We start from the raw sequence: 13,609 nt of genomic DNA on the forward strand, positions 1-13,609 counted from the left end.
GCAGGCTCAGCGGCCACGGCTCACGGGCCCAGCCGCTCCGCAGCATGTGGGACCTTCCCGGACGGGGCACGAACCCGTGTCCCCTGCATCGGCAGGCGGACTCTCAACCACTGCGCCACCAGGGAAGCCCTATCATCTGTATTTTTAAAAAGGCAGTGCACCATCTACGTAGAAGTAGAAAGATCCAAAGTTAGAAGGGGTTCTGTGGCTGTATGTTGTGGCTAAAGTTGGACAAACAAACCAACCAATGAACACAAAGGAATAGAAAGAAGAGAAAACATTGGTAGGTTTATCAGTGAGACTCCTAGCAGGAAACAGATGGCACCCTGGGTAAACTGAGGGGAGTTTAGTAACAGAACTATTGATAAAGGTGTAGGGGAACCACAGGGCAAGAGGAGAGAATGGTTGTCAGAATCTGGAAACCTGGGTGGAAAAGGCCAGCAGTGACTCCTCGGGAAGCCGAAGGGGGAATAAACTACCCAACCTCACAGCCGTACTGTCCTCCCAACCGTCAGTCTCTTGCTGGGCCTCCTCACTGGTGCGACAGGAAAACTGAAAGGAGGGCAGCCCATTGATTTTGCCCACACTGGTCTGCCTGCAGGTCACAGAGCTGGGGAGAAGTAGGGTGGAGGGTGGGTCTGAGGGGTGAGCTGGGCATATCCAATACCATACACTGCATCCAGATTACAAATGGCCACAGCTACATCAAGCAGGAAAGTTTGATCTTATCCTGTAATTAGTAAGGAGGCCCAAAAAATGTTGAAGTAGAAAACGATGTGATCAGGTGATGCTTTTCACAGATAACTTTGGTGACAGTGTAGAGAGTGAACAGGTGTAATGATCAGTTAAGGCAGGGAAACAGCTCTGGATGCTGTTTCAAAGTCCAGTGCAAAGTGAAGCCTGCTTTAAAACAATAGCAGAAAGAATGGACACGGGATGATTAGGTGGCAGTGTTGACAGGACTGTGTGCAGGAGGTCAGGGAGGGAGGATGGGAGCTGGGTAGACAGGATCCAATTACTCCACGGTCTAGGGATGCTGGGGAGTCCTAGGAAAATGGGACTCAGGGTATACATTTCTTAGGGACTAACCTTTTGTGAAAATCAAAGATTATCTGTTCACTAGAGAGAATTTAACCTTAATAGAGCTAGGAATTTCTAAAGAGATGTTACAATATGGCCAAGTCTGCCTATGCTATGATGACCTCTGTCTGAATTAACTTACTCAGAGGCTTTTGGAGAAAGTGATCTCTTTCTTCCACATGGACAGCTGCTCATGTGTTAATTGGTGCCCAGAGGAAGCATTTAAGAACTCTTGGAGCATGGGAGGGAGGGAGACGCAAGAGGGAAGAGATATGGGGATATATGTATATGTATAACTGATTCACTTTGTTATAAAGCAGAAACTAACACACCACTGTAAAGCAATTATACTCCCATAAAGATGTAAAAAAAAAACAGACAGTATGGTACTGGCACAAAAACAGAAATATAGATCAACGGTACAAGATAGAATGCCCAGAAATAAACCCACGCACATATGGGCACCTAATTTCCGACAAAGGAGGCAAGAACATACAATGGAGAAAAGACAGCCTCTTCAATACGTGGCGCTGGGGAAACTAGACAATGTAAAATAGTTCGCTGGTGGGAAGCAACAGCTAGCACAGGGAAATCAGCTCAGTGATTTGTGATGACCTAGAGGGGTGGGATAGGAAAGGTGGGAGGGAGGCTCAAGAGGGAGGGGATATGGGGACTTGTGTACGCATATGGCTGATTCGCTTTGTTGTGCAACAGAGACTAGCACAGTATTGTGAAGTAATTATACTCCAATAAAGATCGATTAAAAAAATTAGTATCTATAATCTTCCTATATTGTAATTTCTTCATATGTAAATATCTCAGCAGTGCAGCTAAACTGTGAATTCCGTGAGAGCAAAGATGATATCCTGTGTTCCATTGCATATTCCAACACGGAAGCTCTCAGTTTGGGTTAAAGATGATACTGAGCTATACAGATGATAATATTCCCAAGTTTAAGCCTGTCTCTTCCATGAACAATGAGCTTATTTGGAAGAGAAATATCATCAGTTGCCAGAGGTTTACTGTGAGGACGTTTGTGTGCTGTCAGGAGGCATGATCAGGGGATGTGGATCAGCTGTAGAGCACAGACCGTGTCTTGTGTTCCTCCTCTTCCCTTCCCTCTGGCTCCAGCCAAGTGGGCAGAAAGGTGAAAAGGAAAACTTGGATTCAGCTGTGAGAGTCACAGGTGTGTTCTGTGGGTGACTTGTGTGAACCACCCTCTCTCGGCATGTTTAACCCTGAGCAGAAAAGAAGACCGGGGTTCCCCAGCTCATGTGGGATTGTGGTCAACATGACACCTGGAAATACCACCCACTGAATGACAATAAGGGTTGTGTGCAACCATCATATCCCCTTCTTATGCTTTCTTCCTGAGCTAACCCACCCACCTAATGCCAAGTTCTAGAACCAATCCTTTTACAGCAACCTGAACTTTGAAAAATTTTCTAGTCCACCACACTCTGTACACTTAGGCAAGTTTTGCTTAAATTACTCCCAATTGTGACATAATTTAAAATTCCATACCTTCATTATATAGATTTCCTCACTAAAGAAAACTTAGGCCAGTTAGACAAATAGATGAAGCAAAAAAAAAGTCACCCAGAGTTCTACTACCCCAAAACAACAATTGTTAATATCTAGCCTATTTCTCATTTATTTGCCGGTACGTGTATATATATACCTAGGATTGAGATGTATAGTTACACGGGGTTTTTTTAGGGTTTTTTTGTTGCTGTTCAAGTACAGTTGTTGTACAGTGTTGTGCTGATATCTGCTGTACAGTAAGGTGACTCAGTTATACATTTAAAAAAAAAATTGTTGACTACTATTGGGTTGGTCAAAAAGTTTGTTCGGGTTTTTCCGTAAGATGTTACAAAAACCTAAACGAACTTTTTGGCCAACCCAACTACTATTAGAAGTTCAGGCAAAGGACTGGATATAGTCAAGGATCTCTTGCTTGAAGGTTTTGATTCAGATATCTGTTTCTACACAACAAACTTACTGTCTTTCTCATAATTCCGTGGGTTAACTGGGCTTAGATGGGTGGTTTTCTGCTGGTCTCACTGGGGGTCTCTCATATGGTTGTAGTCATATGGCAGCTGGGGCTGGAGTCATTTGGAGGCTTGACTGTAGTGGAATGTTCCAGATGACTTCTTCCCTACTGTATCTGGTGCTTTAGTGCTCCACCACATAGCATGTCTCTTTACAGAGCTCCTCATCCTCCAGGGCTCTCCATGTGGCCTATCTTTCATCAGGGTAGTCAGACTTCTCACAGGCAACTTGGCTTCTGAGAACACAGAAGCAGAAGATGCCAAGCCTTTTCTAATGGTTAGGCCAGAACTGGCACAGCCATCACTTCTGTCCGTTATATTATAGAAGTCACAATGCCACCCAGATTCAATGTGGAGGGAAGGAACTATACAGAAGGGCCTGACAACTGGGAAGCTGGCTCACTGGGTGTGGTCTTTGGTGCCAGCTGGCATAGTTGGCATGTGGAAATGAGTATGGAGAGTACGGCACATTCAAAATGAAGGACAGATAAGGTAGAAGAACCAATAACTGAAGTGAACAGAGAGTAAGAGAGATTCAAGCTGGGATGGGATGGGGCATAACTCCAGGCAGCTGGTTAGTAAAAGGAGATGTGTGAAGGCAGGGATCAGAGCAGCTGCAGGTTTTGGTCAGAGAACACCACGTCTAGGTCCTACAGTACTATAGGCAGAAAAACTCTTGGAGCAGACCAGAGCAGCAGTAACACAGGTAGCTTCTATTTGGCTTGTACTGGTTATAAGCACAACTCATTACCATAAGAAACAGCTACCATGTTTTAGAGCCTACTTTGGGCCAAGCATTGTTGCCTTACAATAACAACATGGCAAACTTCTTTATTTATACTTTAGAAACGGGAAAATGAAGAGGTTAAGTAACTTGCTCAAGGCCACATGGATAGGAAGCAGATGTGCTGGAAAATATACCAATGGCATTGGGCCCACTCTTTACAGATTCTGGTGGCATAAGGGAAGTTAAATGAAATTATTCTGTTTTGGATACAATTACACGTATTGATACTTGTGTGATTAATTCTGATTTTTTAAAACAAATTCATTGGACTCTATTTCAGATCTGGAGAATACGCATTCCGATATAGAATTTCTTGAGAACAATATTTTTATTTGATTCTTTTCCTGGGAAGCTTTCTGAATAACCTGGGTTAAGAATTTTTCAATTAAGAAGAGGAAAAGGGGGATGCTGGCCCAATGAAATATGCTCAGCTAGAATTTGAGTTCCTTCCAGGCAAGGACCATGCCTTGTTCATAACTGCTTCCTTGATAAAACCTAATATGATGCCTACTATATGTTGCTGTTCAGTAAGTGTTTGTGGAATAAATGAACCAATGGGATGCTGTTTCAAAATAGCCTCCCCTTGGAGGGTTTTGTCACAAGCAGCAGAATGATTCCACTAGGCTGAATTTACACAGCAGCACGGATCAGAAGAGAAGATGGTTACTTAAAGAACACGCTGGGACTTCCCTGGTGCCACAGTGGTTAAGAATCCACCTGCCAATGCAGGGGACATGGGTTCGAGCCCTGGTCCGGGAAGATCCCACATGCCGCAGAGCAACTAAGCCTGTGTGCCACAACTACTGAGCCCATGTGCCACAACTACTGCAGCCTGTGCACCTAGAGCCTGTGCTCTGCAACAAGAGAAGCCACCACAATGAGAAGCCCACGCACTGCAATGAAGAGTAGCCCCCGCTCGCAACAACTAGAGAGGGCCCTGTGCAGCAACAAAGACCCAATGCAGCCAAAAAATAAATAAATTTATGAAAAAATAAATAAATAAAGCACACACTGGGGCAACCACACAACTGCAACTCAAGAATTATTAATGGAATGTTCCCAAAATGGTTTTGTTTAGAGCTTCACAAAGCCTGGTGGAGTTGGTTCCAGTTGGCTTGGATGAGAGGTCACATAGATTAAAATAGATTTTCTTAATAAGAAACAATAGGCTACATTCATCTAGCAAAACAGAGGAAAAAAAAAAATGACAGGGCTTATGGGTGGGAATGAAGCTTAACCCTATTTAGAGGCTCAATTAACCCCCAGAAGATTGAGTGGGTCCTCTGCCTTCCTTGCCATTCCTCTGTCTAGCAGAGCTTAAAAATAGAGATTCATAAAGAGGAATAAAGAGATTCACATTTGTGTATAAAACACTAAAAATATTTTAAATATGGCATCACAAATTTTAGAAATAGAAGAAATTGATTGGACTTTCATGGTCCTTTAAAACTTTTTGAAATAAATCATATTCTCTTTTGAATTGGCAAATCTGTTACCAACTGAATAAAATATTCAAACATAACCCTTTATCTTGACATATAAATTCACTGATTAAAAAATCATTTCTTTCTTATATTTATATTGTCAAACAAAATTGTATTTCCTCTTAAAGTAATCAGTACATTCTCAAGAAATCTAAATTAAAATCCATTGTGGAGTAAATTTCCATCGTTCTAATATTTTAATACACAGAAGCCAGGTTCTGCAGAAATCAGCCCATCCTGGGTTAAACATCAGAGATGGGACATCCAGGGGCCTGGTTAGGTCATATATATCCATTGGGTGGATCCTACCTTTCACAGATCGTCTTGCAGAACCTCTGGGAAAGGAAGTTATCAACTTTTAAAATTTGTGCCCCAGCAGTATAGAAATGATCAAAAGAGATCATTAAATAGTGACAATTGATTTCATGTTTTTGTTTTTGTTGGGGAGGAAAATATCCAGGATTATGACAAAAAGTGGTGGCAGCATTATATTTATGCTCTCTGTTTAATTAGCTCTTTGTTTTAATAATATTATCTTTAAGAGAAGCTTGATAACTGAAATGCTTCTCCCTATCACATTGACACCATTTTAGTTGGCAGAGGGAGAAGTCTTTGCTTCTCCAGTCCCTCAAGCAATGGCATTTCCATCCCTCCTCACTCTTTCCCATTTTAGTTGGCAGAGGGAGAAGTCTTTGCTTCTCCAGTCCCTCAAGCAATGGCATTTCCATCCCTCCCCCCCCTTTCCCTCTAGCCAAGAATTCCTATCCTAATTTTCTCCTTGGGGTATGAAAAAATTTGCTGATTTTCTGGAATAAGATGACAACTTTGCTCTGTTACACACTTGTTTAAATTGCAGCCAATCTTGCGAATTACAGAGAATGTCACAACTCAAGACAAAGCACAACTTTGGCTAAGTTTCTTTTTCTTTGTGATGCAAATGCTCTCTTAACCATTTATGTCTTGTCCTAATGAGATAGCTGATACATCTATTATTGAAGGTATTAGAGCTCTGGAATGGTAATTTGAATTCGTTTAGTATATATTATTAATCCAAGTAATACCAATGCATAGATAAACTAAGCAGTTTTTCTCTTGAACTGACACGTGATGCCAGTTCAATATTTTCCTTCTATTCTGAAGGCTTACCTTTCAACGTATTAGAGAGAAGAGGCCAGACACAGCCTAAACAGAGGAGAACACTTTAGCTCATGGAAGAACACAAACTATGAAAACTTGTGTGTGAAAACTATCTGGCAGCAAAAATCAAATCACTGAACTTGACAGAGAACATTTCCCATATAACAATCCTATCAGACCAACTATAATGTGTTAGTGTAAAGTCACTTGAAGTCGTGACACCTTTTAGATGATACTCTAAACTTTTAAATTGGCTCAAAAGTTACACACGTCTAAGAGCTAAGTGATATGCTGCAAGTTTGGTAAAGCACCTTTAATCAGTTTTTTAAAAAGATGATTATTATTACACAGAAAACATAAGACAATATTGAGGAGGATCAAAAGATTTTTAAAAAGCACATAACTCCATCAATTCAGTGTAATTTTTCATATTTCTGTATTTTTCATTAGTCCTTATCCATTTCCCATAATACTGTTAAGTAGTTATAATCATAGCACAAAGCATAGAAAATATTATAATTTTTCTCTAGTACAACTATTCATATTACTTCACAATTATATTTTTGATGGTATGACATCAGCTTTAAACAAGTACATCTTTTTCCAGGACTACTAAATAAGCTACTAAGATTTTAAAAAATCTTGATAATTATAGCCTTCCTTCAGTATCCGCAGGGGATTGGTTCCAGGACTCCCTGATGGACACCAAGATCCACAGATGCTAAAGTCCCTTATATAAAATGGCCCAGTGCTTGCATAAAACCTACACACATCCTCCTGTATACTTTAAATTCATCTCTACATTACCTGTAATACCTAATACAAAGTAAATGCTATATAAATAGTTGCCTTTGTGGCAAATTCCAGTTTTGCTTTTTGGAACTTTCTGGAATTTTTTGTTTTTTCAAATATTTTCAACCCAGATTTGTTGAGTCTGTGGATGCAGAACCCATGGATACGAAGGGCCAACTGTATTAACAACAGATGTCCAAAGATCATTCCTCAGTACACTGAATGACATCTAATTATTTTCCTCAAGAAAAAAGTTGTGGTTGCAGTTACAGTTAATGCTACAAGAAGTACACACCTTATTCTAAGAAAATGTAATGCTATGCTAGAAAACCATATTTTTTCCTACATTTTGAGCAAAACTTATTTTTCAGGAATTCAACCATAACTTTTTCCCAGAGACTGACAAGATGTATACATTTTAGATATTTAATAAAATATCTATATGAAGATGGAATTTTATTCTAAAATAGGTAGGAGTGAAAACACAACCAATGTCAACTTACCAGCCTTTTCCTTCTCTGAAGTACCTGGAATAGCCTGAAAGAGAAAAAAAGCCACAAAATTGTGGTATTATTAGAAGGAAACAGCAAATAACTTTATTAGGAACAAAATGATGTCCCATAAATGAAGCAAAAATTAAATAGAACCTGACACTAGAAATATGAGAGAAGAGGAACTGAATAAACATTTTTTTTCCAAAGAAGGCATACAAATGGCACATGAAAAGGTGCTCAACATCACTAATCATCAGGAAAATGCAAATCAGAGCCACGAAGAGACATCACCGCATACCTGTAGAGTGGCTATCATCAAAAAGACAAGAGATGACTAGTATAGGCAAGGATGTAGAGAAAAGGGAACCCTTGTGCACTGTTAGTGGGGATGTAATTTGGTGCAGCCAGTATGGAAAACAGTATGGAGGTTTCTCAAAAAGCTAAAAATAGAACTACTCGGGACTTACTTGGTGGCACAGTGGTTAAGAATCCACCTGCCAATGCAGGGGACATGGGTTCGAGCCCTGGTCTAGGAAGATCCCACATGCCGCGGAGCAACTAAGCCTGTGCGCCACAACTACTGAGCCTGCACTCTAGAGCCCACGAGCCACAACTACTGAGCCCGTGCACCATAACTTCTGAAGCCCTCGTGACTAGAGCCCGTGCTCCACCACAAGAGAAGCCATTGCAATGAGAAGCCCACGCACAACAAAGAGTAGCTCCCACTCGCCGCAACTAGAGAAAGCTTACGTGCAGCAACAGACCCAAGGCAGCCAAAAATAAATAAATGAATTAATTAATTAGAAAATGAAAAGAGGATATCAAAGAGGTATCTGCACTCCCATATTCATTGCAACATTATTCACAATGGCCAAGATATGGTAACAGCCTCAGTGTCCATCAATGGATAAATGGGTAAAGAAGATGTGGGGTGTGTGTGTGTGTGTGTGGATGTGTGTGTGTGTGTGTGTGTGTGTGTGTGTATAACGGTATATTATTCAAAAATGAGTAAGAAGGAAATCGTACCATTTGCAATAACATGTACCTTGAAGGCATTATGCTAAGTGAAATGAGCCTGACAGAGAAAGACAAATACAACATGGTATTTTTAATATGTGGATTCTTTAAAAAAAAAAAAGTGCGCAACTGATAGTATGAGAGAGTAGAAAAGTGGTTGCCAGGGGCTGGTGGAGTAGGGGAATAGGGAAGGATTAGTAAAAGGGTATAAACTTTCAGCTGTATGATGAATAAGATCTGATGAACTAATGAAAGCATGGTGATTATAGTTGATAACATTGTACTATATAATTCATATTTGTTAAGAGAGAAGAACTTAAATATTCCCACCTCCCAAAAAAGTATATGAGGTGATGGATGTGTTAATTAACTAAAGGGGGAATCCTTTCACAATGTATACATATATCAAATCACTACAATGTACACTTTAAATATCTTACAATTTTATTTGACAACTACACCTCAATATAGCTGAAAAGAAAAAAAAAAGTTGTGGAGCTATTGGTAAAGTCACTAGAGCCAGTTATGCTAATGCTAAATCAGTCATGTAATTGTCTTCCTCTCTGAAGACTGACCCATCTTACCCTTAAAAGATACTGGCAATAAATGAGACTAAAAACACATGTGAATTGGGATTGTATTTTTGTATTTTGATTTCTTTGTCCTATTTTGGGAGGCAGAAAAAGTAAATTGTTTGGTTAGTGTCTGGGCTTTCAAGTCTCTGCTCTGTCCCCTCGAGGCTCAGATTCCTCCCTTATAAAAGGGGGATAAACCCCTCTACTTCACAGGGCTGCTGAAAGGACTAAACGTAGTAGCTTCTGTAAAGCACATGAAGTCCCTGGGAAAAGGGAGCTGCTCTTACTATTTGTTACTATGGGCACTGGGCCAATGGGCCAAATTACTGATATGAGAGGTTTAGAAGTTCAATTCCCAGTATCTATTATCTATCACTATTATTTAGAAAATAGAGTTCAGAATGAGAGGTCTTTAACAGACTTTAAAGTAGAATAGTATAGTTCTACTCCTTGTCAATACCCTAAAACAAACTAAGGAAGTGAGCTTTTGGTTGCCATTCACCTCAGTTACTCATGTATAAAATACAGTTAACATGAGTGTATTAACTGTATTGGTACTAACAGTATTAATATTAACAGTATTAACTGTTATTGGAAGCCTTTTATAAATCTATCTGGGCCACTGGGATTTGACACCTTCTACTCCACAGCCACTGACCACACAAGATGTCTACAAGCATGTCTCTCTCCCCTTATTTAGGGGACAAAGTCCTCAGAGTTGAAGTAAGAAAACTAGGCTCAAATGGGTAATTAATTTTGTTGCAAATGTGTGTGTGTGTGCACACGTGTGTGTGTGTGTGTGTGTGTGTGTGTGAGAGAGAGAGAGAGAGAGAGAGAGAGAGAAAGGAAGGAAGGCTCACGTGCACCTCTGTTGTAGATCAGCCTAAGGAAATGATAATATCAATCTTCATTTCTGGAAATATCAAAGATCAAGACACCTATACCTTTGTGAGATATTGCTTATTTTTGAGATCCTCACCTTTGGAATTTACAGGATTTGGAGATTGAAGTAATTTTTCAAATAAGGGAAAAATCTTTCTACAGATAAAAAAATAGAGGGTTTTTTTTTTTTTTTTTTGGCAAGATTGATCTATAGTGAAAGCATATTTTGACTTAATCTTGATCTACATTTAGTTGTTCACTTTTTGTTCTCTGGGTGTGAACACTGACTCTGTGTCCTGGCAAAGATGCAGCCATGAAGAGAATATTAGGTTATTAAATGGCAGAGTGGAGAACCACGTCCAGAGACCAGGGCATCAGAGGGACTGTATAGGCTGTAAGCAGCTTCCTCAGCATCCTTTCATTTATAGCAGGATCATCGGATTTTTCCTTTGTTTCAAGAACTTCTCTGATTCTATACTCCCTTGACAAGAAAGTCTTCCTACAGTTTTAGTGATGTTTGATTACTTTTTATATCTATATTTTGGGAAAGGTCTAAAAATGGAATTAAATCCATACTATATATTATATTTTAAGCCTAGCCCCTAGATTTGCCCCCTGACTGGAGATCAGGACTTTTAAATTAAATTTTCTCTTTTGTTTTAAGCAAATAAACAACAAAACAAAACAGAAACCCTTTCATTGACAAGACTGTAAAGGTTGGTGATAGGTAATTAAAGGACGTTCATGGAGAAAGTCCCTCAGTGTATGAAGAGCTAACACTTACTAGGTTCTCAGAATGTACAAGGTACAGTTTTAAGCTCTTACCTGCATAAACTCACTCAATCCTTAGACCAACTCTGTGAAGTCTTAAAAAATAGAGTAACTTTTGCAAGGTCACAGTAATGGAATGGAAGCCAGGACACAACAACTGGCATGCTGACCTCTGAGATCACTAACATTAATTTCAAAATACTAATCAGAATATTTTGAAATGAAGGAGGAGAAAGGTTTGGAGAGGTCTTATGAGCAGACATTGACTTAGATTACAAAATATTTGTGCAGGAGTATCTGTATGAGACATTTAGAAATTCTCTAAGTAAGCTCTCTCTTCTTATAGCTAAGGCATTTTAGGCAAATCGAATGTCTTACACCAAATCACAAGTTGACCAGTGACAGGCCTTTTCCATATTTTATTCTACTTGATTACAAAATGTGTAACCAAGCATGGATAAGTAAATATTTAATAAAGATGTTAATCAATGAGTTACCCTACAAACAAAAATATTTTAGCCTCCATATAGCCAAAGCCAATACGTCATGTAGACAATGCCAGTTACTTTAGAAGCTTACCCCATGTTCTGCATGAATCTTTAAGCTACCAAAGCTCACTTCCATTAAATAACTTCAATGGCCATATTATTATGTGGAGAAAGAAAAGTCAAAGTTTAATGTACCCAAGATTTAATAACTTCTCTTTTAAAGTAAAACCACATAGTAATAACAGCTGGATATCCCTCAGCTGATTTATCTTTGAATTTGAGGGAGAATTGTCTCTTTAGAAAATGGTTTATGAATACATTGATTAGATTTGTGAAATTCCACAGTGTTGAAAGGCATTAACTTAAAAAAAATGCTGACACTTGGTTTTCAATTAATTAAAGCTATTAGTTGATTCTTAATTAGATGCCTCACATTATTCTATGTACAAAAGCTGTAAGCAAAGTTTTCTTCTTTGTGGAATTCACAATCCAATTGAAGAAGATACATGAGAATAGTTCCATGCAGAGGTTGCTAAATGGCAGTGATTAGCACCCTCACTGGTGTGACATTAATAGGTATAGGAAGATAGTAGGTAATTAGGACTACCTGGGTGGAAATGGAATATGGTTTTCCTGGGCATTGAACCCATGTGGAGGAAGTGCTGGTGAGGAGATTTCTTTTTGTCTTTGACTTCTGAGAAGTGGCATGGCTAGATGTGGGATCATGTCCTGAGGTTTCATTGTCTAATATCTGTTCCTGGGTTTGGGGAAAAAACATTTCATGCAAGCTGCCTGTGTCATCTGGTACAGAGTAGGTGTTCATCAAACCTTTGTGGGATTAAAATGCCAAGTGTGTATTTGTATATATAGTTTAAATAACATGTATGACTTGCTTATGAGAAAGCTCCCATAAAAAGCATATTTTTGAATTCATTAGGGGTTTTTGTTAATAGCTGCCATATGTTTCATTTGAACTGTATCCTCAGGAAGTGATTTAACATTTCTGGCAATAAAGCAATTAAAGAGGATTTTCCTGCTGGCCATATGGGTTCGCTGTAACTTCATATTTTCTTCTCTCATTTCTCAATGGAACAAAGGGAAGTCTACTAATAACTTCCAAATGAGAGAAGAAAATTATTCATGGTCTTTTGTTATTTTTCTCTGTGATATTCAAATGGTAGGATAACAACTTCTCCTATGGCTGTACTGAGCCTCCTGTAGTTCTCCACATGCAAAGATTTTCATTTATGTTGATTTGTTAAGGTATTTTACGATTGAATTTTTAGAAAGCCATTAAAGAGAAACTTTTTAGTAAAAGGGGAGGAAACAATTTGCTTTCTCTAAATGAGGTCTTTTAAAGCTGTGTGTGGGAGCCTGGATTGTGTGTGTGTCTGTTTATGTTTTTAGACATGAAATGTGGCTGGGGAAATGCTCATTTTGACGTGCCCTGCGGAAATGTTGTAGACATATGTTGATTCATTTGGTCTGTTGCTAGAATGGCTTTCTGCACTTACAGAAGGACCTCAGCTGGATACCTTTTAGGAATTTACACCAACTACACAGAAGCTGCTAACATAAATGGTAACATAAGTAATGGGTGTCTTACCTGAATCCATTTTCGTATAATGACAACTGAAACATTCTAATTGATTCAATTTCATCTTCATGATTTCAGGTGAAAATAGAGTAGGATTTTTCCTCTTTAACATGTTCTTTTTATTAATATGTCATGTCATATAAATTATTTAATATAAATTAATATATATAATATATATTATATAAATGTATTTATATATCACCTATATAAATTATTTTCTTCTCAGTGTTTTATAATCGGGATGATAGACTACTACCATTAAGAAGGCCCTTTGAGGGAATTCCCCAGCGGTCCAGTGGTTAAGACTCTGTGCTTCCACTGCAGGGGCCACGGGATTCTATCTGGCTGGTCCCACAAACCACGCAGCGCAGCCAAAAAAAAAGGTCCTTTGAAAGTCAACCCCTTCAAATAATGGACAGGTTGGAAGATCCTACTTGTAGGTTCCATGTAGGGA

The 13,609-nt window shown here is 39.0% G+C and overlaps 1 protein-coding gene across 1 annotated transcript in view; it reads right to left on the reverse strand.

Annotated features, from left to right (window-relative positions):
* Positions 1-13,609, reverse strand: part of DLC1 (DLC1 Rho GTPase activating protein) — a 427,792-nt gene that overhangs the window by 203,991 nt on the left and 210,192 nt on the right. The window contains exon 5 of the mRNA XM_007468094.1: positions 7,835-7,868. Within this exon, the coding sequence (XP_007468156.1) occupies positions 7,835-7,868 (34 nt within the window). The remainder of the gene's footprint in view (positions 1-7,834; positions 7,869-13,609) is intronic.

The sequence above is a fragment of the Lipotes vexillifer genome, unplaced genomic scaffold, assembly GCF_000442215.2.
Source record: "Lipotes vexillifer unplaced genomic scaffold, Lipotes_vexillifer_v1.1 scaffold436, whole genome shotgun sequence".
Lineage (NCBI taxonomy): Eukaryota > Metazoa > Chordata > Mammalia > Artiodactyla > Lipotidae > Lipotes > Lipotes vexillifer.